This window comes from Lonchura striata, chromosome 1 (assembly GCF_050655825.1).
Source record: "Lonchura striata isolate lonStrDom1 chromosome 1, ASM5065582v1, whole genome shotgun sequence".
Taxonomy (NCBI): Eukaryota; Metazoa; Chordata; class Aves; order Passeriformes; family Estrildidae; genus Lonchura; species Lonchura striata.
In genome coordinates this window covers 1,749,104-1,775,383 of record NC_140703.1, presented here as the reverse complement: position 1 = coordinate 1,775,383, position 26,280 = coordinate 1,749,104, and the positions used below count along the sequence as shown (strand labels likewise).

The 26,280-nt window shown below is 40.4% G+C and overlaps 1 protein-coding gene and 1 long non-coding RNA gene across 3 annotated transcripts in view; one reads left to right on the top strand and one right to left on the bottom strand.

The window, feature by feature from the left end:
• Positions 1 to 20,226, top strand: part of IMPG2 (interphotoreceptor matrix proteoglycan 2) — a 28,760-nt gene extending 8,534 nt beyond the window's left edge. Inside the window, exons 2-13 of the mRNA XM_085572396.1 lie at positions 477 to 535; positions 1,630 to 1,647; positions 2,982 to 3,226; positions 3,857 to 3,939; positions 7,462 to 7,762; positions 8,210 to 9,837; positions 10,697 to 10,916; positions 12,058 to 12,268; positions 14,196 to 14,384; positions 14,567 to 14,765; positions 15,655 to 15,734; positions 16,592 to 20,226. Coding sequence (XP_085428522.1) covers positions 477 to 535; positions 1,630 to 1,647; positions 2,982 to 3,226; positions 3,857 to 3,939; positions 7,462 to 7,762; positions 8,210 to 9,837; positions 10,697 to 10,916; positions 12,058 to 12,268; positions 14,196 to 14,384; positions 14,567 to 14,765; positions 15,655 to 15,734; positions 16,592 to 16,604 — 3,246 coding nt within the window. The 3' untranslated portion in view covers positions 16,605 to 20,226. The remainder of the gene's footprint in view (positions 1 to 476; positions 536 to 1,629; positions 1,648 to 2,981; positions 3,227 to 3,856; positions 3,940 to 7,461; positions 7,763 to 8,209; positions 9,838 to 10,696; positions 10,917 to 12,057; positions 12,269 to 14,195; positions 14,385 to 14,566; positions 14,766 to 15,654; positions 15,735 to 16,591) is intronic.
• LOC144248373 (uncharacterized) lies at positions 14,077 to 23,922 on the bottom strand. 2 transcript variants are annotated; one of them, XR_013341711.2, is made up of 4 exons: positions 23,695 to 23,922; positions 21,867 to 22,127; positions 20,209 to 20,429; positions 14,077 to 14,401 (listed from the first exon to the last, which is right to left on the bottom strand). It is a non-coding gene; the product is annotated as an uncharacterized LOC144248373 (long non-coding RNA). The 2 variants fall into 2 exon arrangements; XR_013341712.2 differs by having other exon boundaries at positions 14,077 to 14,398.
• Between the last annotated feature and the right edge of the window lie 2,358 nt (positions 23,923 to 26,280).

The following is a 26,280-nucleotide window of genomic DNA, read 5'->3' as shown; positions in this document are numbered from 1 at the left end:
CAGCAGCACTGTGATTGTTTAAGTCTCACCAGAGACAGTTTAAAAATAAGGAGATGGGGGAAGGGAACAAGAATTTACAGAGTAAAAAATAATCCTCAACTGGCAAAGATCTTTGAAAGCTAAAAAACTTTCTAAACCAGCATGAACTTTCAGTATTCTCTATCTTGGTTTTGTCTCCTGTAGCACAGTTGATTATCTTGGCAGTGTCTTTCCATTTCTCCCCTTGGAGTGTTTCTATACAGTTCTTGGGGAGTACTGGATGTTGTTCTTCATACTTTTTATTTCCCTTTTTTCTAATAATGAAACAATGTCACCAAAACTACTCTTCCATAAAGGAAAGAATATTTAACTGTTTTTCACCTATTCTATATAACAGCTCAGATACACTTCCTGATTTCTCACCACATTAGCAGAAGCAAACTGAATCAGTGGTTTTTTTTGTTTTGTTTTGTTTTTTTGTTTTTCCATCAAAATAGATTAAAAGCGTATTTGAAGGACAACCTGGATACAAAAACATCCATATCCTGGATTACAGGTAAAAGATCCTGATGCATGTATGGTGATGGAGCATGATCATGTATGAAGATGCAATGAGCTTAGCAGGAATCCAGGCGTGTGTGGGGGAACTCCCAGGATGTATTAACCAAGTGCTCTCATCTTTGGTACCTCTATATATGCAACTGAAAGAGAAATACACAACTGATTTTTTTCCTCCTGGCATTTTTCACATGAAATGTTTGCTGCGATTTTAAGACAAGGCATTATTGTTCTATCCTAAAATTAAAAGATATACTCGTATCTGCTACTTCTAATATGTCCAAGTATTAAACAAGGAAGGACACAGAAATCCTTTTGGAAAAATGTGATGTATTTAGATTTCTTTTTCAAATTCTTGATGTTAATTTGGGATGGCTCTAAAGGATATGTAAAGTTCTCTCTCTCCTGTATCAAAAAAAAGGCGTGGGATACTTTGATAAATGATATTAAATGTTTTAACTGTCTGTATGCATCTAGAAATGTATTTTTCAGGTATAGAAATATACCTGATTCCCTCAAATCCATTTGTGCTTCAGAGTAAAAAGTTAATTTGTTAAGTTAATGCATCAAATGTAAAATGTCTGACTTTTGGAGTACAGGGCTCACAAATTGTGATTTTTCTTGAATGGATTTGATATAACTTTTAGAATCTAACAAGTTCTAATTTTCATGAGTTAATCTAAATTGTATTTTATATGAGACTGTAAGCTGTTTCTTAGACTTTATTGCCTGGAGATTTTAGGTAGCATACATGTAGGTAACACAGCAGCTGTAATGAGAGGTCTTGTTGGAACCCTAGGCTACATCCAGTTTTCAGACTGGAAGGGAGCAAAACTTTCCATCTTGGTATCTGCAGCCTAGGAGGTCTGCAAGCACTTAGTTAATTTGAGAAGACAAATACAATGCTGATATTTCTGGCAGTCTGTTCTCTGCTGTGCATGACAAAAACCCATTGCTTGTAAGTTAAACCTTTAGGTAGAATAAGGGAGCCCTGTAGAATACCAAAGCAAACTTGTTAAAGTTTTAAGACTTAAAGGAAGTTATGATATTGATGTAATAGGTTTTGCTCTTCTGTTTTGTTTTTATAATCAGCCCTTCTGAGGAAGACAGGTAAAGACAACTTTCTAATAGATATTGTCATAATACAGATGGGAATAACATGTTTTGCTGGAGTGCATTTTTTGGGGGGAATTGTATTTTTGTGTTCAGAGCAAGATAAATAAATATTGAGAGAGGGTTCTACCAGAAACTGCAAGTAACCGATCTGTTTCAATGAAGGATAAACCTAATTTGCTTATTTAAGTCATAATAAAAAGAAAAACCCTCAGGAAAAATCATCCTAAACACAGGTCAGCTACTGGGGTAACTTGTGTATAAGTGTCCCTTTTGTGAAGAAAACAAAATTGCTTAACAATGATTCAAAGTCTTCATACTTTGCTGCAAAGTCTTGAATAGATATAGGATTATTATTGTTAATGAAATAGAAGTTCATAAGAAACTTACAGTTCTCCAGCAAAACCCAGGCTCCTGGGTTTCATCAGTGTCTTTGTGAATTTTCTCTGTTGTATCTGGAACTGGGGTTTTAAAGTCTTCTCTAAACAGAGCCATTGTTTTAGAACTCAAATCCAGCTCTGTGGAATCAGGAAAACCTGTATCCAGAGCACATGTTTCTAATGCTTCAGAGGTTGTTTAATTTTCTTGCTGTGTTCTATCTACAGCCAAAATGTTTGTATCTGGTAAAGCTCCCTTGTGCTTTTGCCTAGTGTATGGTAAATCTGATTACAGCCTATCTGTCATGTGGAAAAGGACATCCAGATGTATTAAGGAAAAGAAAATTAAGAAAATGGAGGAGAGTTAATATGAAAAAAAAAACCCTTAAACTGTACACAGATACAAAACTGAGTTATAGAATGAATAATCAAATGAGTCTAGATAAATTTCCCAATTTGATGAATTAAATACTATTTTATTGCTATTAAAAAAACATTATTTCAAGCAGTTTAACACTGCACAGTGACAGAGATTGGGGCTCTCACTTGCTCCTATAGATTGCTACTATGTACAACATGTTTTTCCTGTCTATTTTCATACCTCAGAGCCTTTCCTATTTTTGGTATAATCTTAAAATCGCCACTCTCACCACTGCATGCTGGTGGACCCATTAATAATGCTGCAGAAAGTCAGTGTTTTGGTCTGCTTATGGGCTGTGTGCCATTCACTAGTAGCAATATGGCACTGGGACCAGACCAGAAGTCAGTTTTGGGTAGCATTTCCCTTGAGCACTTTGTGAAAAGAATCAGGTAGTTTATATTCATCCTTTAAAAACATGTATTTTTGTATTACAAAGGGTATTGATGTGGACCCTTGTGAAAAAATATAGTGTTTGCTTGCTTAGGAAAACCTGGAATTTCTCATGTGTATTCTTTCTCTGTGTACAACTGAAGTGGGGTGGAAGTTCACTATGCTGTCACATTTGATGGAAAAGCCATCAGCAATGCCACCTGGGACCTGATCAACCTTCATTCAAACAAGGTGGAGGACAACTCCTTCATGGGCATAGAGGATAATCCAACAGCTGTATACACCATCAGTGACTTCCGAGATTATATTGCTGAGATCCTCCAGAAGAGTGCTCTGCTTGAAAATGCTTCCATCTCCTTAGACCCAAACTCTCTTCAGCTTACTAATGGTGGGTATTGATTATCACGAGTCAGTGTGCCACACATCTGACCTCTTATAAAATAAAGCTCAGACGGGTGAATTATTCAGCTGTCCTCTGAAAAACTAAACAGAACAAAATCAAGTATCATATAGCCTGTTTTGCTCTGATCTTAACCAGGCCAAGTCATGAGCAGCAGCATCCTATTCCTGAACCATTAGCCTAGCCCCCCATTTTATCTTTTTATTTTGAAACGGAAGCTTTTAGTGTGCAGTTTCAGTAATATTTTCAAAAATTAAGAGGAATAAAAAGGGGAAACGTGGTTCACATGGTGCATCATGTGAATCAGGGTGACCTTCAGCTTAGTAGCTCTGTGCTGGCCTCATACAGCACAAAGGGAATACCCAGATAATTGCTGAATATTCAGTGATCCTGCTAGAGGTGATCAAAGAGTGCTGTCACCCCTTTATTGTTATTTCTCCCTTCACTTCCTGTCAGTGATTTGGATGCATTTCCAGAAACAAAATCTCTCTGGCAAACTTTTTGAGAAGATTTGACTTACAAATCTGAAATCAGAGAGGGTTTTTCAGTCGGTCTCCCAACACAGCTTCCTGACAGTGTGGCTGCAGCCTTTGGATCCAAGTGTTTCTGTTTCCACAGTGAAGGAAATACTGCACCCCACGTCAGAGGACCCGTCCTGGGCTCCTGAGCATCCCATCGTGCTGGAGCGCCCCGAGCTGGATGTGAGTATGGCTCTGAGCAGTGTGAACAGCTTAGTCCAGCAAGGCAGAACTGCAGCCAACACTCAGAGCTCCCCTGTCCTTTTGTTCATGCAGTACTAATGAAAGCACACTTATATTGGAGTCAGAACTGGTGAAATCTCTCGTGTGACAATTGTAGTGCTTGCCGCCCTGCAGTTTTCTGTGATCATCTTCTTTTGATTGTAAACATCTCTAAAGAGGTGATCCTTCCTTCCATGATATTACTTTTCTTTGGAAAGAAGAAATAGATGTAAATCCTACAGCCGGCTGCTAGAAGGGATAAAACACTAAGTTTCATAATCTCCTTTTGTTACTCTATTTATTTCAAAGAAAGTTCTTAATTTGGTTTTAAAATGATGCCATTCTCTTAATAGCAGCAGAGGAAAATTACTGGCACTGGTTCTTTTTTTTGTCTCTTGAAATTGTAATTGTTTTTTCTGACTCCTTCTGGAATAATCCAAGACACAGACTAGAGTTGTGTATTGGATAAGAGACTTGATGTCCCTCACCATGTCTGTACAAAGTGATTTTAGCAAAGATGCTGAGGTGGGTGCCAGCAATGCTGAGATCAAGTCAGGCAGTTCTGCCAACACAGAGATCTTCTGAGTGCTGAATCATTGTCTGGGCTGTTGGTTTCTGCTCTCCACTCTGTTCTGTAACACAGATGTGCTTTCAACAAGAAATGAATTCAGAAAATGCCTTAAAATCCAGATCCACTTGTGCTGGCTGATAGGTTCTCAGTCCATCATGAGATAATGTTGAGAACACAGATACTTTTAATTTTAGCCAACCTCTGAAAATTTTATTTGAGCAAAATTTGTTTTCACAGAATGCAGATATTCTTAGAATGGATGTAGGTATAATGTCCTTAATTTCATGACAGTTTTTGTTGAGTCTTAAAACCTACTTATTGATGTCTAAAATAAAAATTCACGTGGATTTGCCATAATGAATTAAACATGGTGTAGATAAACATGAATTTAAGTTAGCTTTCAGAAAAGGGATTTATCTTTACTGAAGACATCTTACTAGAGATATTGAACTAGTCTAAAATGTTGTAGGTGTTCATTTTAGTGAGACAAAGAATCTGCCATTCTGTATCCTGACAGATGTGCAGGCAGGAAGATATTATTTTGCAATAATAAATTTTAAACCAGTTTTTGGGAATATTATGACAAAAAATTGTGGAAGTTACTATATTTTTCTAATCATGACTATGGAAAAAGACTTCTATGCCTTCAGTTAAAAACTCTGATTATGTAAAAGGTATCAAGTGTATCCCCAAACTGGCTGTGTACAATCTGCAATACACAGGTAATTTGCAAAATAACTTCAGACAAATATAAGAAAATGCTAAACATGATTAGACAATATGCAATTGATCAATTATTTCCACAGATGTCAAACCTGTATCGTTCAAGTAGATGCTTTCAAGTAGAAGTGCTACCTGTGGAAGAGAATTTTGCTGTAGTTTTCCCTGGGTGATTTGAGAATAAACTGGATTTGCATTAGCACACCAGTATAATGACATAACATGAGACTATCATCATTTCATCATCCAATTGCTTCTAGATGGTACAAATAATTCTTTTGAGTTTTGCAGTTCTCTTTAAAAGTAAAACAAAAATCAGGTCTAGTTTCTGAAATCCACAATTTCTTGTTGTTTTTGTTGAGTTGTAAGAGGTAGAATGCTCTGGCTTAAGGAAAACAATGCCTTTCTGGGAGCAGAAAATGAAAAACCAGGGAGAAGCCTTCTGTGTTTACAGCCATCTATCATATTGGTGAGCCTTTTACATTGGTGAAAACCAGAACTAGCCAATATGATATTAAACTTGTTAGTATAATATATTGCCCTGTAACAAGGATCTTTGAATAATGTTAGTTGCCATAGGACCATTTATCCATATTCAAATAAAAGAATATGAGGTGCAATCCCTGGCAACTAAATGCTTACATTAAATTAATGTATTGAGGAAAAATTGCTGGTAGTCTTAATTCATTCTTTATTCAATTTATGTGTGTAATTTATTTCTAATTTTGTACAGCAACTCTTTTTACAGCTTTATTTATAGTGGCTAGTTCTTGCCAAAAATAAAATTGCTGGAGCATGTCTGCATGGTATATATACTTTTCAACTGATTCTTACTATATAAATTTAAAAAATTGATGAGACTGTGCTGGCATAAATATTGGCATTTTTGAATATGATAATACATGCAAACAAGTAATTTAAAAAAAAAAAACAACCCTTAACTGGCCTGTTTACAAAGCATTCATATGCAGTTTGAATTAAGCTGAAAATTCAATTCACCCATGTCTCAAGCTGGAGAAAAATTTCAAATTGAAGAGTATTTGGATTCTTCCTGTTATTCCTGCTGGTCAAGCAATAGAAAGAGATTTGACAGGAATGGTGAGCTACAGAAATGATTACAGTGGTTTTGAACTGTAATATGTATTACAGAAACCTGTGTCCACTGTAACTTTACTTGTTACTGTTGGCAGTTTTTTAGCCTTAGCAAATTGCTGCTTCTTGAAACTGCTTGGCAGATTTTCATACCCTACAGGGGTTTTGGTCCATATCCCACCCATTTATATGTGGGCAGGTATCCATGTAAAACACTAATTCCTGAGTTTTAGGCTATCAGCTTCCTTTCAGAGCCTTGACCAAATAACTCAATGTCTTTATTGCCTTTTTCTAATATCATTATTTCATAAGACACCAAGTAGGAGATTAATATACAAAGATTAAATATGCTAACTACTTTAACTGTAAACCAGCTAATGATTGGGCCGTGGAATAGCAAGTAAACAGTGTGGAAATTGGAGATGTAACAACAAATTATTTTTTCTCATTTCAGATAATTCACAAATTCATTCTGCATGCACTTTGTTGTTCATCATTATTGCTGATAGATTTTTTTTTTTTTCCTGCACAGGTATCTTGGCTTGAGACTAAATTATTGCAGGTTCCAAATGCTCTTCATTAGGTTCTGGTCTTTGTTATTCTCTTGGGTACTAAAGATATGCTAAAAGATATCAATAAATTATAATTGGACATACATCCATTGAAGTTCACCGTTTCACGTATCATAGTAGCTTAAATATTGGAATTAATGTATTAGTTGCGTGGCTGATGAATAATAGCTGTTAGAATTCATCATGCTTTAGGAAGGCAGAAAAATGTTATTTTTGATTTAGTTGGAGATGGACAGATTCATTTTTTCAGCATAGGAAAGGAGGTGGGGTTGGATATAGATGGTAAATCTCTTAATAGCCCAAGGGGTTCTCCAGACAATCGGAGTGCTCCTTTCCCTTTTCCATGGACATGTCATCTGTGGGGAGGATGTGCATGTCACAGGGCCAGGTCTGTACCTGCCACCATCCTGAGCATTGCTCCCTCGGAGGCAGGGCTCCTGCTGTTAACCCCTTCAGTGTGCTCAGCCCAGTGCAGGCAACCTGCTTCCCCTGCAGCATGGAAATGCTGACAGAGGCTCTGTGTTCCAGGACAGCACCTTTTCAGCTGAGCGCCCTTCTGCAGATGAGTCGACCGTCAGCAATGCCTTGCCCTTGGACTATGCTGGAGCAGACTCCAGCTCGGCTGCTGGCAATGAAATCCAGCCAAGGCCACAGAACGCTGACTATGGGGCTGGCTGGGCACCTGAAGCTCCACTTTCCTCAGAAGCTGATGTCACTTCTTTGCCTGACGGGCAGGATTTAGAGACTACTCATTTAGTCACGGTACCGCTGTCAGAGCATGATTCTGTGGACTCTCTGGAATGGCTTTCAGCCCCCAGTTCTTTAGATGGTAAGCTAATGCCATTGACTGAAGCTTAAATTTGGATACAAGTATTTCCTGATACTCACCAGATCATAGTTCACTGAAATGAGTCTTCAGAAAGGTCTGAAAATTGAGTCTCTTTCTCAGCTTTTACCTTTTGTGTGTTCATGTATCCAAGAGCTATTTACCAAAGTAAAATGCTTGTAATAGCTAATAATACCTGCTTCTCTCTTCTGGAAATGATACATACTTGTTAAATAGCATAGAAATAATTTAGTATATCTTTACTGGGCTTGTAGAATTTCTGAATGGAAAGTGGGAGAGAGGTCCTTATGACTTTGGTATACATAGGCCCGGATATATTATGGAAAATGTGGAATACATATCTACAGATAATAAAATGAATGAAATTTGACACTTTTTATCATAAACAACATCTAATTGTCAATTTGTTTTTGTTTTTAATGTTTGAAGATACTGGACTATCTGAAGAACTTTTGCCTTTAAGTCCTTCTCACCTTGTGCCTGAAGAATCTCCATCTACCGAGGACTCTGCAGTTCCTCTGCTCCCTGCACCAACAGTGGCCTCTTCGTCAGTCATACAGACTGATTCTAAAGAGAAGGAAGAAGTAATCCAAGGTAGTCCTAAGGGCAGTGACAGTGCAGACTCTGTGGAAGAAATGCCTTTTCCCTTAGAAGTGCCCCCTATGGAAGACGAAACTGATATATTTCTTGGAGATAGAGTTATATATGATGATGGGTCTGGTTCAGCTTTTGATGGTTCAGGAAAAGAAATGGATTCAAGTATCTGGCCTTGGGAAGAAGCAACCCTGGAACCAGTTTTCTACCCTGGTCCTGATAGCTGGCTTGAAGATGACAATGAGTCTTTATTAACCAAAACTGAGGATATTCCTGAAGGCATGATTTTAGACTATATTCTTAACTCTGGGAATAAATTAGATTATGATCTTTCCAAAGATGAGAATGAAGGGATAGTCGATATAAAAGGTTTCCTTGATGAGTCTGAAATATTTGTCTTTCCAGAAACCACAACTCTGCAAGTACCTCTGTTACAGACAGAAGAGCCATCGTCTGTGGAGCCATCTACACAGACAGAAACACTGGGCATGTACGATTCCTCTTTTGTCATGCCAGCTGGAGAGGCCCCTGTCTCACCACCACAAACAGATCTGTCTGTGGAAGATAGTCTCCATGCATCCACAGGGACTGTCAGCATGGAGCAAGCTGAGGAGTCCAGTGTAAGCCAGAACATAATCCCTGAAGACAGGCCAGTGGTAGAAGAGCTATTCACAGCGAAGCAGCCAGACGTAATGGAAGCTGCTACAATAGAACACTTGGACACAATCTCTTTGGAAACTATTCTGACTGCAGACCCTGCTGTGGTAAAGCCTGATGCCTCTACAGAAGAGCAGCAAGCCCTGGATTCATCACTAGCAGACCAAAACACTCGTGGATCAGCAGTGGGGGAGCCAGCTGGAGTTTGGCCGACTGACAGGGCACTGGAAACCTCCTTAGCTCAGACAGTGCAACCAGCAATGCCAGTGGCTACTCAAGGTCCAGCTCCTTCTGTAACTGATCACACCGCCGTCCTAGAGGGCTTTGCTGGACAGGATGGAACAGACCATGGCACACATATTCCCATGAGCTTCAGCACTGCTGGGGATTACCAAACAGCGAGTGTAACAACCAGCACCACTGAGCTTCAGTCCCATCCTCCTCCTGTGGGATCCACGCTGTCATCGTCTCTAGCTACCCCAACAAAGCTGGGAGATGGAACAACGAGAGTCCTGGATGTTTCAGTAGGCCTGGGTCGTGTTAGCACTGTCCAGTTTTCTCCTGAGCAGGCTGAGGAGGGAAGGAGAATGACTGAAAGTCACGTGGAGCTAACAACTCGTGTCCAGTCCACAGAGATGGCCAGCGTGGCTTGGGCCACCCATGAAACTCACTACAGCAGCACCGTCCCGTCCCGAGCCCTAGTTGTGTTCTTCAGCCTTCGGGTCACCAACATGATGTTTTCAGAGGACCTGTTTAATAAGAACTCCCCTGAATACAAAGCCTTGGAGCAGCGATTCTTGGAACTGGTAAGAGTCACTTCTATGCTAAATTTCCACTACCAGATAGACAAAAAACATTGGTAAATTATGTTTAGTCATCTCTCTTTTGCAGAAAGCAACTCAAAACTGGGGTTCACATATAAGACTTGTGTCCCTCTGTGGGGGAAGTTCTGTCTGGAAATGGGTGGTGGGATGCTGTCCATCTTTTATTCAGATAATAGTCTCTCTAAAGGAGAGCTGCTTAGCATCATGGAGCAGCTGCTCTGCAGGTGTCAGTAAATACAGCAGTGCAGCTGAAGTCACTGCTACACTCCCCCTGCGTGCTTCCAGAGTGCTCTGTAGTTAGTGTATAGGGAGGAAGATGCAAGGAAACCCAGGGCTGTGAGCAGGTAACCTTTCTGCAACACATTCAGCCTGTCCTAGTAAGAGGTAGCTGAGGGAACTTGGAAAGCCTCACAGGAGTTACACAGCAACAACTGCCAAATTTTAACTGGGAAATTCCCCTCTTCTGAGTGAAACAAGCATTCTCTTGTGAGAGATGAAGGAAGAGAGAGGGAAGGGGGACATGCTTGAAGGAAAAACCCAGTGAAATGGCAAGTATTCCATAGATCAAGGGAGAACACAATGTGTGTCCTGAGAACTGCGTTTCTGAATTGTAGATTTTTTAGAAACTCCTTGCAAATTGCTATACTCTTAAGAACTACCTGAAGTACCCAGGTTCCTGGCAGGCTGCCAGCACAGCCCTCAGCTGGGTAAAGATTAATGACCTTGATGTAGGATTTGGATAAAATCATTCAGACACTGTCTGCTGCAGTAAGAGTGCAACTGGCTTGAGCAGAGAGAGACTCACAGATTCAGCTTTTCTGACATATCCCCTGTGCTGCAGCTGGTGCCGTACCTTCAGTCAAATCTGACGGGATTCCAGAATCTGGAAATCCTGAACTTCAGAAATGGCAGCATTGTGGTGAACAGTCGAATGAAATTTGCCAAACCTGTGCCTCGGAATGTCACCAACGCTGTGTACATGATCCTGGAAGATTTCTGCAACACTGCATATCACACCATGAACCTGGCCATCGACAAATACTCCCTGGATGTGGAATCGGGTAAGGCAGCAAGGAAATGCAGCTTAAAGCAGGAGATAAAGAAAAATTTCTGGTTTAAGTGCTTAGGATCCCACAGCTCAGAGGCTGCCCACTGCTTTTCACAGGCTGGGCTTTAGAAAGACAGTTTTTCATAGGGTAAAAACAAACAAATGAAAATCTGCTCTGGGACTAAAGAAATGAATGTCAAAGTGGGACCCAGACAGAGAAAGCTGTATGGGATCCATATAAATTTATGGAGAAAAATTAATGTATAATGCCGCTGTATTTGACCTGGGGAGTGGAGGAGCAGACAGCTCAGGGAGAACAGTGGTGCCCATCTCTCTTGTGCTTACTTTCATGTGTGGTTTGAACTTACTCCACATGGTTATTCCCACAGGTAGTAGCCAGTTTACCTGCCAGGTGGGCATCTGCTCTGGTAACGTGACAAGCCCTCTTGCTTCACTTCTCTGATACAGGGAGAAGGTTGTTCTGGTTTGTTGTTCTGGTTTTTTCCCCTGTCCAAGTTAGACAGTAGTTTACCATATAAGCGACCCAGAAATCTCTCCTCGTTTAAGGTTAGATAAAAATAAGAGTCCTGACCTGTTGGCATATGGTGGCTGTTCTTCCCAGATAGGTCTCTTATAACAATGGTCTAATTAGCATGGCAAATGTTCTGCTAGTGATTGTTTAGCTGTATGCCAGCCTCTTAAGCCTGATATGAGATATTTTGAATGCTTCAAGCTTGTACTCCTTGTAGACAAAAAGGCAAATCCCCTTACAGCAGATGGTGAGTGCCTGACATCCCACTGCCCTTCCCCATATGCTGCCAAGATTTTCCATAGCAAGAAATACTGGAGACCACAAGTGGTTTATTCATTTGTAAAAGAAAGTTCCAGCAGACAGAGAAAATATGAGGTGCTGCCTCATGAAAAACTCACTTAATAAATGCTTTTTTGACTCTTTTTTTGTGTGGTCTTAGCCATGCCACTGGCATGTGCAGACAGGGCAATATTTGCTAGTGTTGATTCACCTTTTGTTACTCGGGGAAGATGCACACTGGGTTTTGGTGGGTTATCAGGGAGCCATTGGAGATGGCAGCCAACACCTTGTCTCAGTTAAGGCTCTCCCCTTTCATGAATAGTTGTGCTCTGTGTATTGTCAGGTGAGCAAGCGGATCCCTGCAAGTTCCAGGCCTGCAACGAGTTCTCGGAGTGCTTGGTGAACCGCTGGAGCGGGGAAGCAGAGTGTGTCTGCAACCCTGGCTACCTCAGCGTGGACGGGCTGCCCTGCAGCAGCATCTGCGACCTGCAGCCCAACTTCTGCCTGAACGACGGCAAGTGTGACATCAGCCCCGGGCAAGGGGCCATCTGCAGGTGGGTCACCCTGCTGCTGACAGCTCTGCTTCCTCCTATTGCCTCCTCCGCTGTAGCGTTCTAGAGATCCGTCCAAAATTCCGTGCAGTGTCGTGCAGCAAGCGAGCAGATTGCGATTGTCATTCCTGTTGTGCTGCTCAGTGCGAGTCGCAGTGTTAGCATTGCTTTTCCTATGTGTGTATCATAAATGAGATAGTAACAAATTAATAGAGCTGAAACATCAGGAAAAAAAAACTAACAAGGAATAGAGGTTGTAATGGAATGCACTCAGTTGTTCAAATCACTTGTATTGGCCTTTGGGGACAGAATTCATCTCCAGAGGTTTTCTCAAGTGGCAAAGCGATAGTGTCATGTTACCTGTGAGAGTTAATTCCATAACAGAAATTTGTATCTGAACATCACATTGATAGTACATAAATACATTATTTTTTTGGTCTGGAAAAAAGATAAAAGTAAATAATTGTAAATTTGGGAAAAATCATGTAGGTTCATAAAAGGATGAAGGAATAGGCCCCAGATATTTGCTTAAAAAAAAGATACAGATGCCTTTGGGGACAGAATTTATTGGCCTTTGGGGACAGAATTTACCTCCAGAGGTTTTCTCAAGTGGCAAAGTGATAGTGTCATGTCACCTGTGAGAGTTAATTCCATAACAGAAATTTGTATCTGAACATCACATTGATGCTGCATAAATACATTAAATATACTGCTTTTGGTCTGGAAAAGGATAAAAGTAAATAATTGTAAATTTGGAAAAAAAAATAATGTAGGTTCATAAAAGGATGAAGGAATAGGCCCCAGATATTTGCTTAAAAAAAATATACAGATGCATCTGAATAATATTGCTGTATTTTGCAGGTAATCAAAAAGACTGTGCAAAATGCAGACAAGTTGGTGATGCCCCTGACACGGCACTTTACTTTTTACTTTTCAAACACTGTAAAAGTCTATTTTTAAAAATAAAATATGTTTATCAATAAAAATTAAGAAAGTGACCACAAACAATAGTATTACTACTAGTAGTTATTTATGTTACTTCATGTGATTTTGTTTTTAAAGTTCACCTAGAACTTCTCTAAATTCAATCTTAGACTGCTAACAGTTAAAAGAAGAAATAAAAGTGGTTTTTAAACTTTAAAATTGGACATTAACACAGATGCATTATACATTTAAACATTTGTGCGATAGTGTTAATCAGAAGCAGGTAAGTGTCTGAAACCAAGCCTGTTCCAGTTTTATCTTTGTAGTGTTGATATGTCACGTGCAGGGCTCAATCAGGGCAGGAGTTTTTCCTCAGTCTAAACACCTCCCACTTTAAACACCTCACATTTCATAAAGCACAGGTGTTTTGCACCACAAATACATGAGCCTTTTGCTATTTTACCTGCCTGCATTCAATTCCATGACTGGGGTGTTCATCCTGGGGAAGAGGAGGCTCTGGGAGACCTTTCTGTGGCCTTACAATACTTAAAGGGGGCTTGAAAGAAAGGTGAGGACAAACTTTGTCAGGGCCTGCTGCGACAGGACAAGATGTAATGGTTTTAAACCAAAAGAAGGTACATTCAGACTAGATATAAGGAAGAAATATTTTACAGTGGAGGTTGTGAAAACTGGAACCAGTTATCCAGAGAGATGGTAGATGCCCCTGGACTGGATGGGGCTCTGAGCAACCTGATCTAGTTGAAGATGTCCCTGCTCATTGCAGGGGACTAGATGACCATCAAACGTCTCTTTCAACTCAAACTGTTATATGATTATCTACCGAAAAGTATGTACATAATAATAACAACAATAAAGAAAATTAGTGATTGGACGATGCAAAGATATTTATTGGGGTGACTTAACTGAGGCCACATCATAACAGGAACCTAGATACATTAACCAAAGCTTTTGCTGGTGTGTAATTTCCCCTGTTTCTTCGTGGCAGGTGCCGTGTGGGAGAGAACTGGTGGTACAGAGGGGAGCACTGTGAGGAATACGTGTCCGAGCCGCTGGTTGTGGGTATTGCAATTGCTTCTGTGGCAGGATTCCTTCTCGTGGCATCTGCTGTCATCTTCTTCTTGGCCAGGACCCTTCGAGACCAGTACACAAAGAGCGATACTGGGGACTCCCAGGGGTAGGTGACACCATCTGCTATTGTAAAACACGTCGGCTGCAGTAAGGATAATTCTGTCCTAAGTCTTATAGCACACAGTTTGCAAGCAGCAGCACGCGCAGGCACCTCCAATGCCAGGCTTCCTTAGTGTCTCTGCTGCCCTTCCAGGCTGCAGAGAGCTGACTGTGTTTGTTGCTCCCCAGGCAGGGTGACAGCCTCTCGTCCATTGAGAATGCAGTTAAGTACAACCCCATGTACGAGAGTGACACGACTGGCTACAGCCACTATTACCGGAGGTACCCGCAGCTCACGTCCTACAGCTCCACCAGTGCAGAGACATCCACAGACCACAGCAGTGAAGAGATCAGGCACATTTATGAGAACAGTGAGCTCACTAAGGAGGTAAATGACCTTGCTTTCACAGTGGCATGGGAAAGCTGGCAGGGGCAGTAAGCTCACTCCACACCTCCACCCTCAGAGGTGTGCCCGGCCTTTCCCCAGGGTCTGTGCTCCAGGTAAACAGGTTGCAGCTGCTGCAGCTGTTTCATAGATGACAGAAAGGTTTGCTTTCCCTGCTTGCTTTTAGAGAAGGTTATGGGGTTTTTCTGACCTGTAATGAATTTCACATAATAAAGGAGCCGACCCCTTAGGTCACTTCATGGGAGTTGGGGAGGTTTGATGTATTACTTGAGGCATCTTTTAAAGCCAACTCTCTTGTGTAAGAGTGGTTGCACACTGAAAAATTGGTACATCCAGGCCTATTTCACAGGGTGCTTTTGTTTTGGGTTTTTTCTGATAGTTTTTAAAGTGTAATTCTTTCCATAAGCTGCAAGTTAGATCACATCTTATTTCTTCCTGTATACACAGTATCCAAAGTTTACTCTAGAGAAAAGAGAAGGGATTTACATCCCAGAACTAACCACAGAAACTTGAGCCACTGGGAGAGGCAAATCCAGTACATAGCTGGTAGGCTGACTGGTAGGCAAAGTATCTCTCAGAGATAAATGGTTTTGTTAAAGCCTGTTGAAATACTACACTCTGTCCAAACCCTGGTTTTGATTTAGAAAAGTATTATGAATTCAAATGAAGTGCTTCACTTATTTTTTATTTTCAATTAGAAAAATTATAATAAAATAAAGAAGAATTTTAGCATTGGAGTGCCCAATTTTCAAGCTCCACTCTTTGAAATAGCAACACACAGGAGTTTTATTTCCCAAAACCCAGAAATCAGTTATTTCAGTAGCATGCTGATTTCTATTATGTGCTTATAATTCTGTTTGTTGTATTCTAGGAAATTCAGGACAGAATTCGAATTATAGAGCTCTACGCTAAGGACCGCCAGTTTGCAGAATTTGTTAGGCAGCATCAAATGTGAGTGAAATGTCTTGTCTGGCTAAATAACTCCTTTGGTATTTTTTCCTCTGGCCTTTACATTACTGTAGTATTTTTTAAGATTCTAGAAGTGCTGGGACACTAGAGGCTAAGATTTCATCATTATTTTTAAGGAGGTTCAACCCTTTTACAGATTTAATAATCCAAGAATAAAAAAAAAAAGGGCAGTGAAGGGGATTTCCAGAGTTAATGGGTGTCAGAGCTCTGACATCAATTTAGGTCCTTAAAAGCACCGATAGAATCTTGTTGAATCTTCTGGTGTAATTCCCATTGCCCAGTGCTTTGTTTAAAACCAGAAATTTTAAAAAGCCCAAACAAAAATGCTAGTTTGTCTGGAGTCCTCAGGACTTGGCATTGACCAGCATGGGACAGATCATTGGTGCAGTCCTGCCTGCTGTGGTGGGCACCAGCTGGGACAGAACTTTACAATTCCAAAATTAATCAGTCTGAGCTGGGTGCTTTGCTGGAAGCTGAGCACAAGGAAGGTCCTCCAAGACTGAATTTTAGCATGCACACTTGCATGAGCTGTATTCCTGCTGTAGGAAGCAGCAAACCACACTTTGAACCATACTGTAGTACAGTTCCTTGGCATACTATTAAAAATGTATACAGCAGCAAAAGCTCGTGTTCCCAGATTGTCAGCAACATTTTTTTTTTAATTGAAAGGAACAGCAGTTCCCATTTTTCCATGTCAGTCGTTCATTTTTTCATCTTGAAAAGGATCAGCATCTAGATTTTCCACAGCTGGAAAACAGTAAGGGCTGCCTTGTATAAGCCTTGAATCCAATGTTTGGAAGAGATGAACTTAACCACTGATTTTCTGTTTTTCATTTTAGGAAGCTGCTTTAAGAAAAAAAAGAAATTGATAGAATACATGTGGGAGATAAATGCTACCTTGCTGCCCCAGCAACGGGCTCAGATGTAACTGCAAAGTTACTTATAGTCTTAACATTGCATGGATGGATACAGATGTTTTCTAAATGAAAGGCTAAAATGTACAGATGTCTGATTATCTCAATTTCTTCTGGCTTTTCCATGTAAACTGACACCTTTAAGAGACAACCAGAAGTGGCAGAGGTTATGAAAGTTCAATTTTCTTTAACTTCAAAATGGACATAGAAAGATTTTGTATGCAAAAGACAAAAAAAAAAGACAAGATACATGGACAACCAAAATAAAATGCACATTGAAAATCCCTGCCTGGCATTTTATCCCCTCACTGGAGGTTCCAGTGGCAATTTTATGGGTATAAAACACTAGCAGAAGGAAATATTTGATTTGCAAAGGAATGAGTTGTAGGGGAGAACCATTGTGCTAGAGTTGTATTAGCATTATTTTAAAGCATTTGCAAGATTTTAAAGCAGACACAAACAAAGCCTCAGGGGAAAAGCTATTCTTCTGTGCATTTGGCATTAGCAAAGCAGAGGACAGCACCGAGCCTGAGCCCCTGAGGAAATCAGCATCACCACTGCCCATCAGTGCCCCACAGGGAGCCCGGGCAGGGCAGGGCTCTGCCCCAGCCTGCAGCATCTCTGAAGCCAGCGTGGGTGGTTCTGCAGCTCCTGCTGGCACACACACAAGCTGGGCCACAGAAGGGCTTCCATCGTGCAAATGTTCTGTGAAGCTTAAGTGACTAACGTTGATTTTTACTTTTTTTTTTTTGTATGTAGACATTTTATTTCATATTTTGTAAGCTAATTGCATTATTTATTTGTTGTGTGTTTCCTTCCCAGCTTGTTTTCATAGTGGATTTAGTTGTTGAAATGGAAGGATGACTAGTTTTAATAATGCAATACTATGCTGGCATTTGTGCCCATGTTTTATATCTGTATTATATTTAGTGTTTACTGAGGGTTGAGTTCAGCCAACTAATATTTGAAATTACTGAACTGGGCAATAGCCTGCCACGAGCTCCCTTTCAAAATTGGGTACTTAAGTCCATGCACATTTGGTAGAGGTCAGCACTTTCCTGTAGGGAAGGGAAACACTGAAATTATTCTTAGTTTACTGGAAATCAGCACAGAATTCCTTAAACAGAAGAAGCATTTTGAAATAGCTCAATTGAGAGGGGGACTTCCAAGTAAAGAAATGGAATTTTATCTTCAAGTTATGAGGAGAGTTCTGACTACGTGTGTTGGGGCTCTGTTAGTCACCCGAGGTCTCTTGTTGAAGCCACTAACACAGCTGGCAGGGTTAGGGCATCAGTTACCATCACAGTAGCTTGAGCTAGCAAGAAAGGCCAAGTGATTTATTTCTGCTACATCTGTAGTTCTCGGCCCACATGTGCCAACAGCCACCCGATACTCTCTAGAGTTAAGTGAGAGTGAGAATTTCTGGATTGTCTTTAGACAGCTTAGCTAAACAACAGAATATTTCCATGCAATTTTTCTACATCCTGCAGAACCTCACTGGATCACTCGTGTAGAACCTTCTTGCCTTGAGTGGCAGGGGATGGGAATCAGAGCCACAGGTCTGTCAAAGCAATGCTCATCTAAACCACTGGAAGCCAAATAATGCCAGACAGCAGGAAGCCCTGTGGTGCTGCTGAGCATGCGAGCAGATGTTCTGAGATGTTTGTGCTCTCCTGGCTGGCCCACGGCTCTCAGAGCAGCTGCTGCAGAGCCTGGGGGGCACAGCCACCCCTCGTGGCCCCGCAGCAGCAGCTGAGCCACCCCAAAACCTGGGGCAGAGCAGAGAACTGCTGGGCTCAGGTGGGCACAGCCCTGGGCGAGCTGGTGCTGCTGCTGGGGGCAGCAGGATCACACAGCTTCCCAAGGTGTTCTGCTGTGCACAGGCTGAGTGGGAGGTGCTCCAGGGAATATACAGAGATGTTCTCTTTGTGTGTGTGTGTATACATATGAACATGATGGTATGTTTTCACTACAATAAAAAATTATTTCCAAAATATTTTTTCCTATAACATTCATGTAGAGGCTATGGGTTTGACACAGAGAAGGTGTCTTAGCCATGAGCATTTATTTGTGTGTAGGATCAGAAAATTGTTTTGTTTTAACAGAGTTGGCTAAGCTGTTAAACTCCTTTGCTAACGAAAGTGCTGAATATAGTTCATTAACACTTGCAAGGTTATAGACAGAAAATTCCTGCTGGAAAGCACATACCTGGGTGCTTTGCTTTCAGTTAAACTTTTCTGAAGATGTTTCATCCCTATTTAAAAAGCCAAGAACTTAATGAATGATTGACTTTCTTTGATACTTTCCCAATCCAAGGCAAAGAAAAAGAACTCTAAATATCCTAACAAAACAAACAACAACAGCAAAAAAAGCCAACCACCACCCAACCAGCTCTGTGTACAAATCTATCAGTCTATTATCAGTTAGCATGTGCCTTTTCACTTGATAGAAGTAAAAAGTGCAGGTTTGAATAACTTGGCTTAATTTCAGAGCACGGGACAAAGCAGGTACTGGTTACTAAATGCTGACAGGTCCATCAGCATCTGTGGCTCCCCTCCAGGCTGGAAACAGAGAAGAAAATGAGGTCCCTCAGGATGCTCCCAGCTGCCCCTTTAACAGAGGGTCTCAAGCAGCCCAGGCTGATCTCTCAAGGCCTCATTTTTAGACCTCAAGACATCAATCCACAGTGTAATTATGTAATTATCCTTAATGTTGCTTTGCCAAGGGTAGGGCAGAACTCTGAGCATTTTGCCCAGTCGGGGCCTCTGCAGCCACAGATAAGCAGGAAGGAAGGATTAAGCTGGCTGTATGCATCTATCCTTGGAGGTTACATGGAAAACTTTACTTCTGAAATATTAGTGAGGGATGTGCATGAGGAGTAGAGCAGAGGTTCTGCAGCTTCACTGCTCAGCACCTGTTCAAGAACTGTCTTGTATCAGCTGCCAAACACATTTTCCAGTGTCTCCTGAACAGACAGAACCACAAAGACAAAAGTGTCCTCTGGTTTCAGGGTCTGACATTCACCTAATAGCTTATTATGGAAAGTGGTTTTGTGACTGACTCCTCTGCAGAAGACATCAAGTGCTGGTACAGCCTTTGCTTCTTAAAGGAAGACTGAATAAATGCAGTCCTATTCCCACTGTCAGCATGAGGTTTGACATTTTCCTTGCTTTGAAATGATTTCTTTAAATCATGCTGGAAATCTTATGCCTATGACTTTTAAAAAGCAACCTGTTCACTCAGATATTGACACATTACTGAAAAATGTGCCACAAAGTGTTTCTAGAGGCACCGTGTTGTAGTCAGGGTGCTTCTGCAGAAAGTTGGCTTTAAGTGAGTGTCCATCACCCTGGACACTTACCAGGCTGAAGAGCATCCAGCCACTGAACAAACCCCTAAGTGTTGTCCCAGAATTGATCATGACCCAGTCCTGGAAAATTCTGATCTAGGTAAACTCCTCCAACACTAATCCTGTGCTTTACACCTCCCTCCAAAGCTGCCACCTCCTCCCACAGTCCCCAAGGTCCCATCTTTGACTGTACCTTCAATGAGCTCTGCTGCCAGGACCTCGGAACAATCTCATCCCTGTCCAGCAGGTCCTTGCCAGCAGTGACAGAAGCACCATTGCTCACAGTAAAACACTTTTTGGTAGTAATAATTAGCTATTATCCACCCGAACACGTTTCACTTCCCAAGTTATCACACTTCTCTGCAGTTTGTCTCTCTGCTGAGGCTGCTGGTGACAGTCCATATCCACTGGAGGCTGCAATGATATGAAAAACTCATTTCACATAAGCCACCAAATCACTGTCTGAGGACAACTGACTTCCTAGCTGGCACTGAATCTCAGGAGCACTCACATAAAACCCCCTGTAATCCAAGTTACACCTCATCTGAACATTACCCACATAAATAAGGATGGATGTTAATAAAAGAGAGTTGTCAGCGCTAAAAGGTGTTGAAAATTATTTTAGGAATAATGAATACATTGGGGATTAACAGTAGCATATGGTACCTTTCACCTCCAATTTACTGGTACAAATCCAGCTAGAACAGCATGGATAAAATCCTCTACCATCTGGTGACTTACCACTTTATGGAAAATAAATAGGAGTTTATTGTAAATGCAGGTGAGCTTGGTGGGAAGAAATGATGTGTCTGACTCCAGTTCAGAAGGCTGAATGATTTTTTTATTATAACTGTACTGTAATATATTAATATACTATTTAAAGGAGATACTAAAATTACATAATTACTTTTTCTAACTGCCATATCTCACTCCCAACTTGTGACCCTCTCTCAACAGTTTAGACACAGGTGGGTTGGACTGGCCATTATCTCAAACAATCCTCACCAGAATCCAACCAAGCACTTACCCCAGGTAAACAATTCTCCAAACACATTCCACATGGGAAAAACAAGGACCAGAAATAGAAATGTTCTCTTTCTTCTCTCTGTGCACCTTTATGAAAAATCTTGGGAGAGAGAAGAATGTACCTACCAAGGAGTTTATATTTCACACACACAAAATCCACCACCATAACTGGAAGTCTTGTTGGCTTTCTCAGCAGACTGATCAAAGAGGGGTAGGACACTCTTCTCCTTCCCTAGTATAACCTGTCTATTTACCTGAGGAGTGAGGACAGCTGAATGCCAAATAATACCACCAACCAATGTCAGAAATCCAAATATGACCTTATTTTAGTCCCTTTATTAGGGAACAGGACAATTTATGGTTTTCAATCCAAAATCTTGTCTATTTCTTTCCTCCATCACAACCCCCTAAAGCAATAGGTGTTACAATAGTCTCCTTTGCTAAAGGCTTTAGCTTCTTAAATAACTGCTGCTTTAGCAGTGCTGCTTTATAATGATTCATTCACATTTAGCAGCTCTCATATCACCCATAACAAGGAAGTCTGAAGTAATCAGCTTCCACGCCTCCGTGAGTTCTTTTGGACTTTATGCTTTTTATTCAAGAGTACCATCCAAGTTTGAGTTACCTGCTTTGTTTAAAAATTTGCTCTCTCATGCTCCAGTTTCTCCCTATGAGTTAGGAAGGCTTTTTTCTAAAAGAAATATTATCATTAACATTGTAGGAAACATGCAAGCAGTTATTACCAGTTTTAAAATTAATAGAAAGAGGTACATAAATGTCCTCTGAATTTCCTGCTAATTTATCACTTGGGAATGTGGAAATCACCTTATATAAAGCAGAAGTTATTAGCTGTTTGATATATCCAATCTTTCGTAGTGGCATACAGGAGCATCTCTGAATAACTTGAAACAGGGATAGTCAGATAATTTGCTTGCCTTCTTTGCAGCTCTATTTTTATCCCAGAGTAAGCAGTGTGGTTTTGGCTAAGGCTGAATGCAGCTACTTTCACACCATGTAAGGACCAGGAACACAAATCGCATCAGAGAAATCTCTTAAGTTTCCTTGGCAAATCTGCACCTGTAGCCTCTTAATGAAAAAAAAAAAAAAAACCAAACAAAATAAGTGTTCTTATTTCATTACCCCATGTACACTTTAAACACTACTGATCAAAGGCATGGCAATGCAAACTAGAGACTTTCTATTCTTCTTTGCCTGTTTTATCAGGATGATTAACACATGCCAAGTAAGACAAATCTATTAATAACTAAAAAGGATTGATATCTGCCAGAAAGATCACCTTGCAAATCATATTATGTGTTGTCATACTCCAGTCACAGCAGCTCCCTGGTCTGACCCCTGGGTCTGGATACAGTCTGGCAGGGCTCCCCAGGGAACATTTTCATGCATCTGCTAAATTTTTCCAGGTATCTTTGGGCTTTTATCCTTACTCTGAGAAAAATAATGTTTAAAAAAAGCATCAATGACTACTTAGTCATCAAATATTTGTAGCTAAACAGAGAACAGTCTGCATTACCTATAGCTCCAGGCTATAGCTTAAACACGGTGTGCACCTTGGTCTCTGCCATGGCTTCTCCCTTCCAGCTCTAGCATGCTTTATTTATTTATTTATTAACTGTACAACTGCAGAGCCACAGTGGAATTCCTGGCTGAATGAATGTGCAAAGTTTCAAGGGGTGCTCTTCTACAAATGAAGTGCAGTGCATGAAGAATTACTCAGGAACTTTAAGGACAAGAAAGGGCATGGCCCAGCTGCCTGCCATGTCTGCATGGCTGGCTGGAAAGACAGCCCAGTTTAGGATTTTCTTGGCACTTGTCAGTTTAAGATTTCAATCCACAGCCTTTGTCCTTCAGATTCTTCCATGTATTTGTGGCACAGAGTGTGGAAAGACTGTGGAAAGACTGCTTAACTTGAGCCTTGCTTTCAGCTAGTCCTGACAAGTTTCCTGTGTTTCATCAAAACAAATGGCTTCTTCCTCTTCATGAGAACCAAGAGAAGTACTCTGCTTTCTCAGGTTGATGGTAGGCCAAATGATACTTATCTGTATGCCTTTTCCTCAACCTATTAATTGTTCTCCTCTAATAGACAATTATTATATTAGTGCCTCATTTGGATGCTGAAAAGGTCCATTAAGCACTTGAGGAAAGTTAATGCATAAGTTGTACAAATGAATTTTGGTAAAAGAGCAAAACTTAAACCCAACAAAGGCCATTAAATGTGGCCAAAAATAAACAGAAAAGCAGAGCAGTGAAGCACCTCAGACCCTTATAGTGAAGGACAAATAAAGATTCATGACAGATTGTATAGCCTATTAAACATATATTATTACCTCTCCTCCGAATTACACGTAGAAAATTCTCTGCATTTACATGGTTCTCCTCATGTCTCACTAACCACAGTGTCAGGGTCTTTGCAAGCTGGTAACTGACATAAGGAGTAACAGTTGTCTTAAATTAAAATTGCATGCTGAGCTAACAGCACCAGGGCTCATTAGAAAGAATGAAGGAGAAAACCTGGCCAAACTTCTCTTCAGTTTGAATTTATCCTTTAAGGACAATCGGGAGAGCAGATGGTCTACCATTCCTGCACAGCTTCTGAGTAAAGAAAGCTGATCCATTTATTTAATAGTCTTACCTCCTGTCGGTCCTGTCTTTGGCAAATGGCAGAGTGCAAGCTTTCCCCTTACTACAAGACTTCTTTCCTGACAGGCTTGGAAAAATTTAAGCTTTCCTGTCAGTCAGATGAGTCCCTTTATCCCATTTGGCAACAAACCAGCAAGTCTTTAAAAATAGCCTGCCATCTGACTAAGCAACTGAGAGGCTGTAGGACTGCTGGGATGCACCCAGCCTGAGTGCTGGTTAATCAGCTGCTGCCTTCCAGCAGCTCCTCTGGCTGCTCAGAGCATTTAAAAGAACATATTTAAAGTGGGCATTTGCTTTGTCTTCTTTGGTGTGAGGATGCCTGAGGCTCTACTACAGCTTCCTGATTTTAAGGGTTTGCTAACTTGAGCCTATCTCATGAGACCTGTTAGAAAGTCTCACGCTATTTTCTTTTCATCTTTTGAGCTTTGGGACAAAAGGGAAAGAGAAGAGACTCAAACCCAAACATGGTTCAGAAGACTTCTACATAAAGGCAGTTTGATGTAGTGCATACCAGTTTGGCAGACAGGAATGACCACTGTTGATTATTAGGAAGGCAGCAGACAAACATGGATCAATCTTTGTGAAAAATAAGTATTTCATGGCACTCTGACAGTATCAAGAGTATTTTGGTATTATTGACAGAATTTTTTTTCCATCTAAAATATATTAAACTCTCTCCATTCAGACCAATCACTAACATGAGATAGAAAGAGTCAATAAAGTAGCTGAATTCCTCCTTCCTCTCAATATCTACTTCACCAGCTTAACCTCCTGAACAGGATAAACTTGAATAAAGAAGTAAAGTGTAAATGACTTGCTGACATTGATCTATTATTTCAGGCTGAATAAATAAAATGTGATGGCTTCAAATAAATAAAATTATTTTACAGCTACCAAATTCAATAATTAATAATAACACCTGAGAAATTTTTGAGGCGTGTATACAGGCTCTGCCTTGCTAGCTGAACCTCACATTTTGGATCACAGGAAACATTTCCTGCCTTTCCAACACTGCTTCTACTCCCTCGCCCTCAAACGTATTTCAGCAGGTGGCCTACAGCACACTCTGCTGGAATTTCTAGGCTGGTACTTGAGAATCTTTTCGCTCATGCTTTTCCAAGTAATTTACTTTTTACCTGTACAAATGATAATTGGAAGTCTTATATTATTGTTAACATTGTGCCCTAAAGATGCATTAGAAAAGGTACCTGCACTTCAAAAAAGGAGCATATTATTTTAACTAGAAGAAGGCAGCAGTATGGCACAATAGGGAAGGAAATTTCAGGGAAGTAGTCAATACCTACTGTCTTAAGGCACAGACTAGACTGTTACATCTAGGCTGCTATCCCAAATTACTACAGAAGGTTTCACTTCAACAATAAATTTCAAGAAAAATTTAAATAAATGCAATGTCAAATATGAGAGAAAAAGCCAATTTCCAAGAGAAAAGTGGAGATTTAGTATTAATTTAATTAATTTGTATCACAATTTTCCACACTGAAGGGAAGAGTGGAAAGAAGAAAGTTCCTAAATTTTGCTGTTGCCTATCCCATTATTTTATTGTTATTATTGTCTTAAAGGCATACCATGGTACTCTACAAGACTAGGTGATCAATTAATTTAATACATCTCCAGAAAACAACCACTTATTTACAGTTTCACAGAAAAAAAATTAATTATAGAGGAAAATATGAAGTCTTTGAGGAGAGAAACAGATCTCCAAGATATAACTATAATTAGGTCAGGAAAATTTGGCACTTTCTACTAAACTCCACAACAGAAAAATTCTGACTGGAAATTGTGCATCACGGACTGGTCCTGTGAATACTGTTAGGAAAAAATGTGCATCACTTTGCAACTGGGCACAACCCATTTGCAATTTAGGAGTTTTATTTGGTTGGTTTCTTTTTAAAAACTAAAAATAACATCCTTTTGCAAACAAATACCAGCAACTAGTTATCTATAACCTGGCTATTTATCTATAACCTGGCTATTCATCTATAACCTGGCTATTCATCTATAATAACCTGGCTATTTATCTATAACCCAGCTGTTTATCTATAACCTGGCTATTTATCTATAATAACCTGGCTATTTATCTATAACCTGGCTATTTATCTATAACCTGGCTATTTATCTAATCTATAACCTGGCTATTCATCTATAACCTGGCTTTCAGCATTTTTGGTGACAACACAACTGCCAGAACACCATCTTTAAATAACACTTCTGACAGAATAGAATGCACTCATTTGAAGAGCTGCAGGTGGTTTTTATCGTTCTAAAATGGCTCTAAACCTGCAGCACTGATCCAGCCTGGCTGGCAGGGAGGTTCAGGAGGTTCTGCATGGGCACATTTTGGTATTTTCAGTGTCTAGGGCACTTCCCACTCGGCTCTCTGCTGGGAGTCAGAGCCAACAGCAGTGATTCCAGCAACGGAAACCTTTGAAAAGATGATCTTGATTCTGCTTCTGTCATCTTGCCTTTATTAACAAGAAGCAATGCAGAAACAATTGTGCAGATGCAGCTGTTGCTACAAGATGATGTAGCATGTTTTCTTCAAGAGTATGGCACAGTG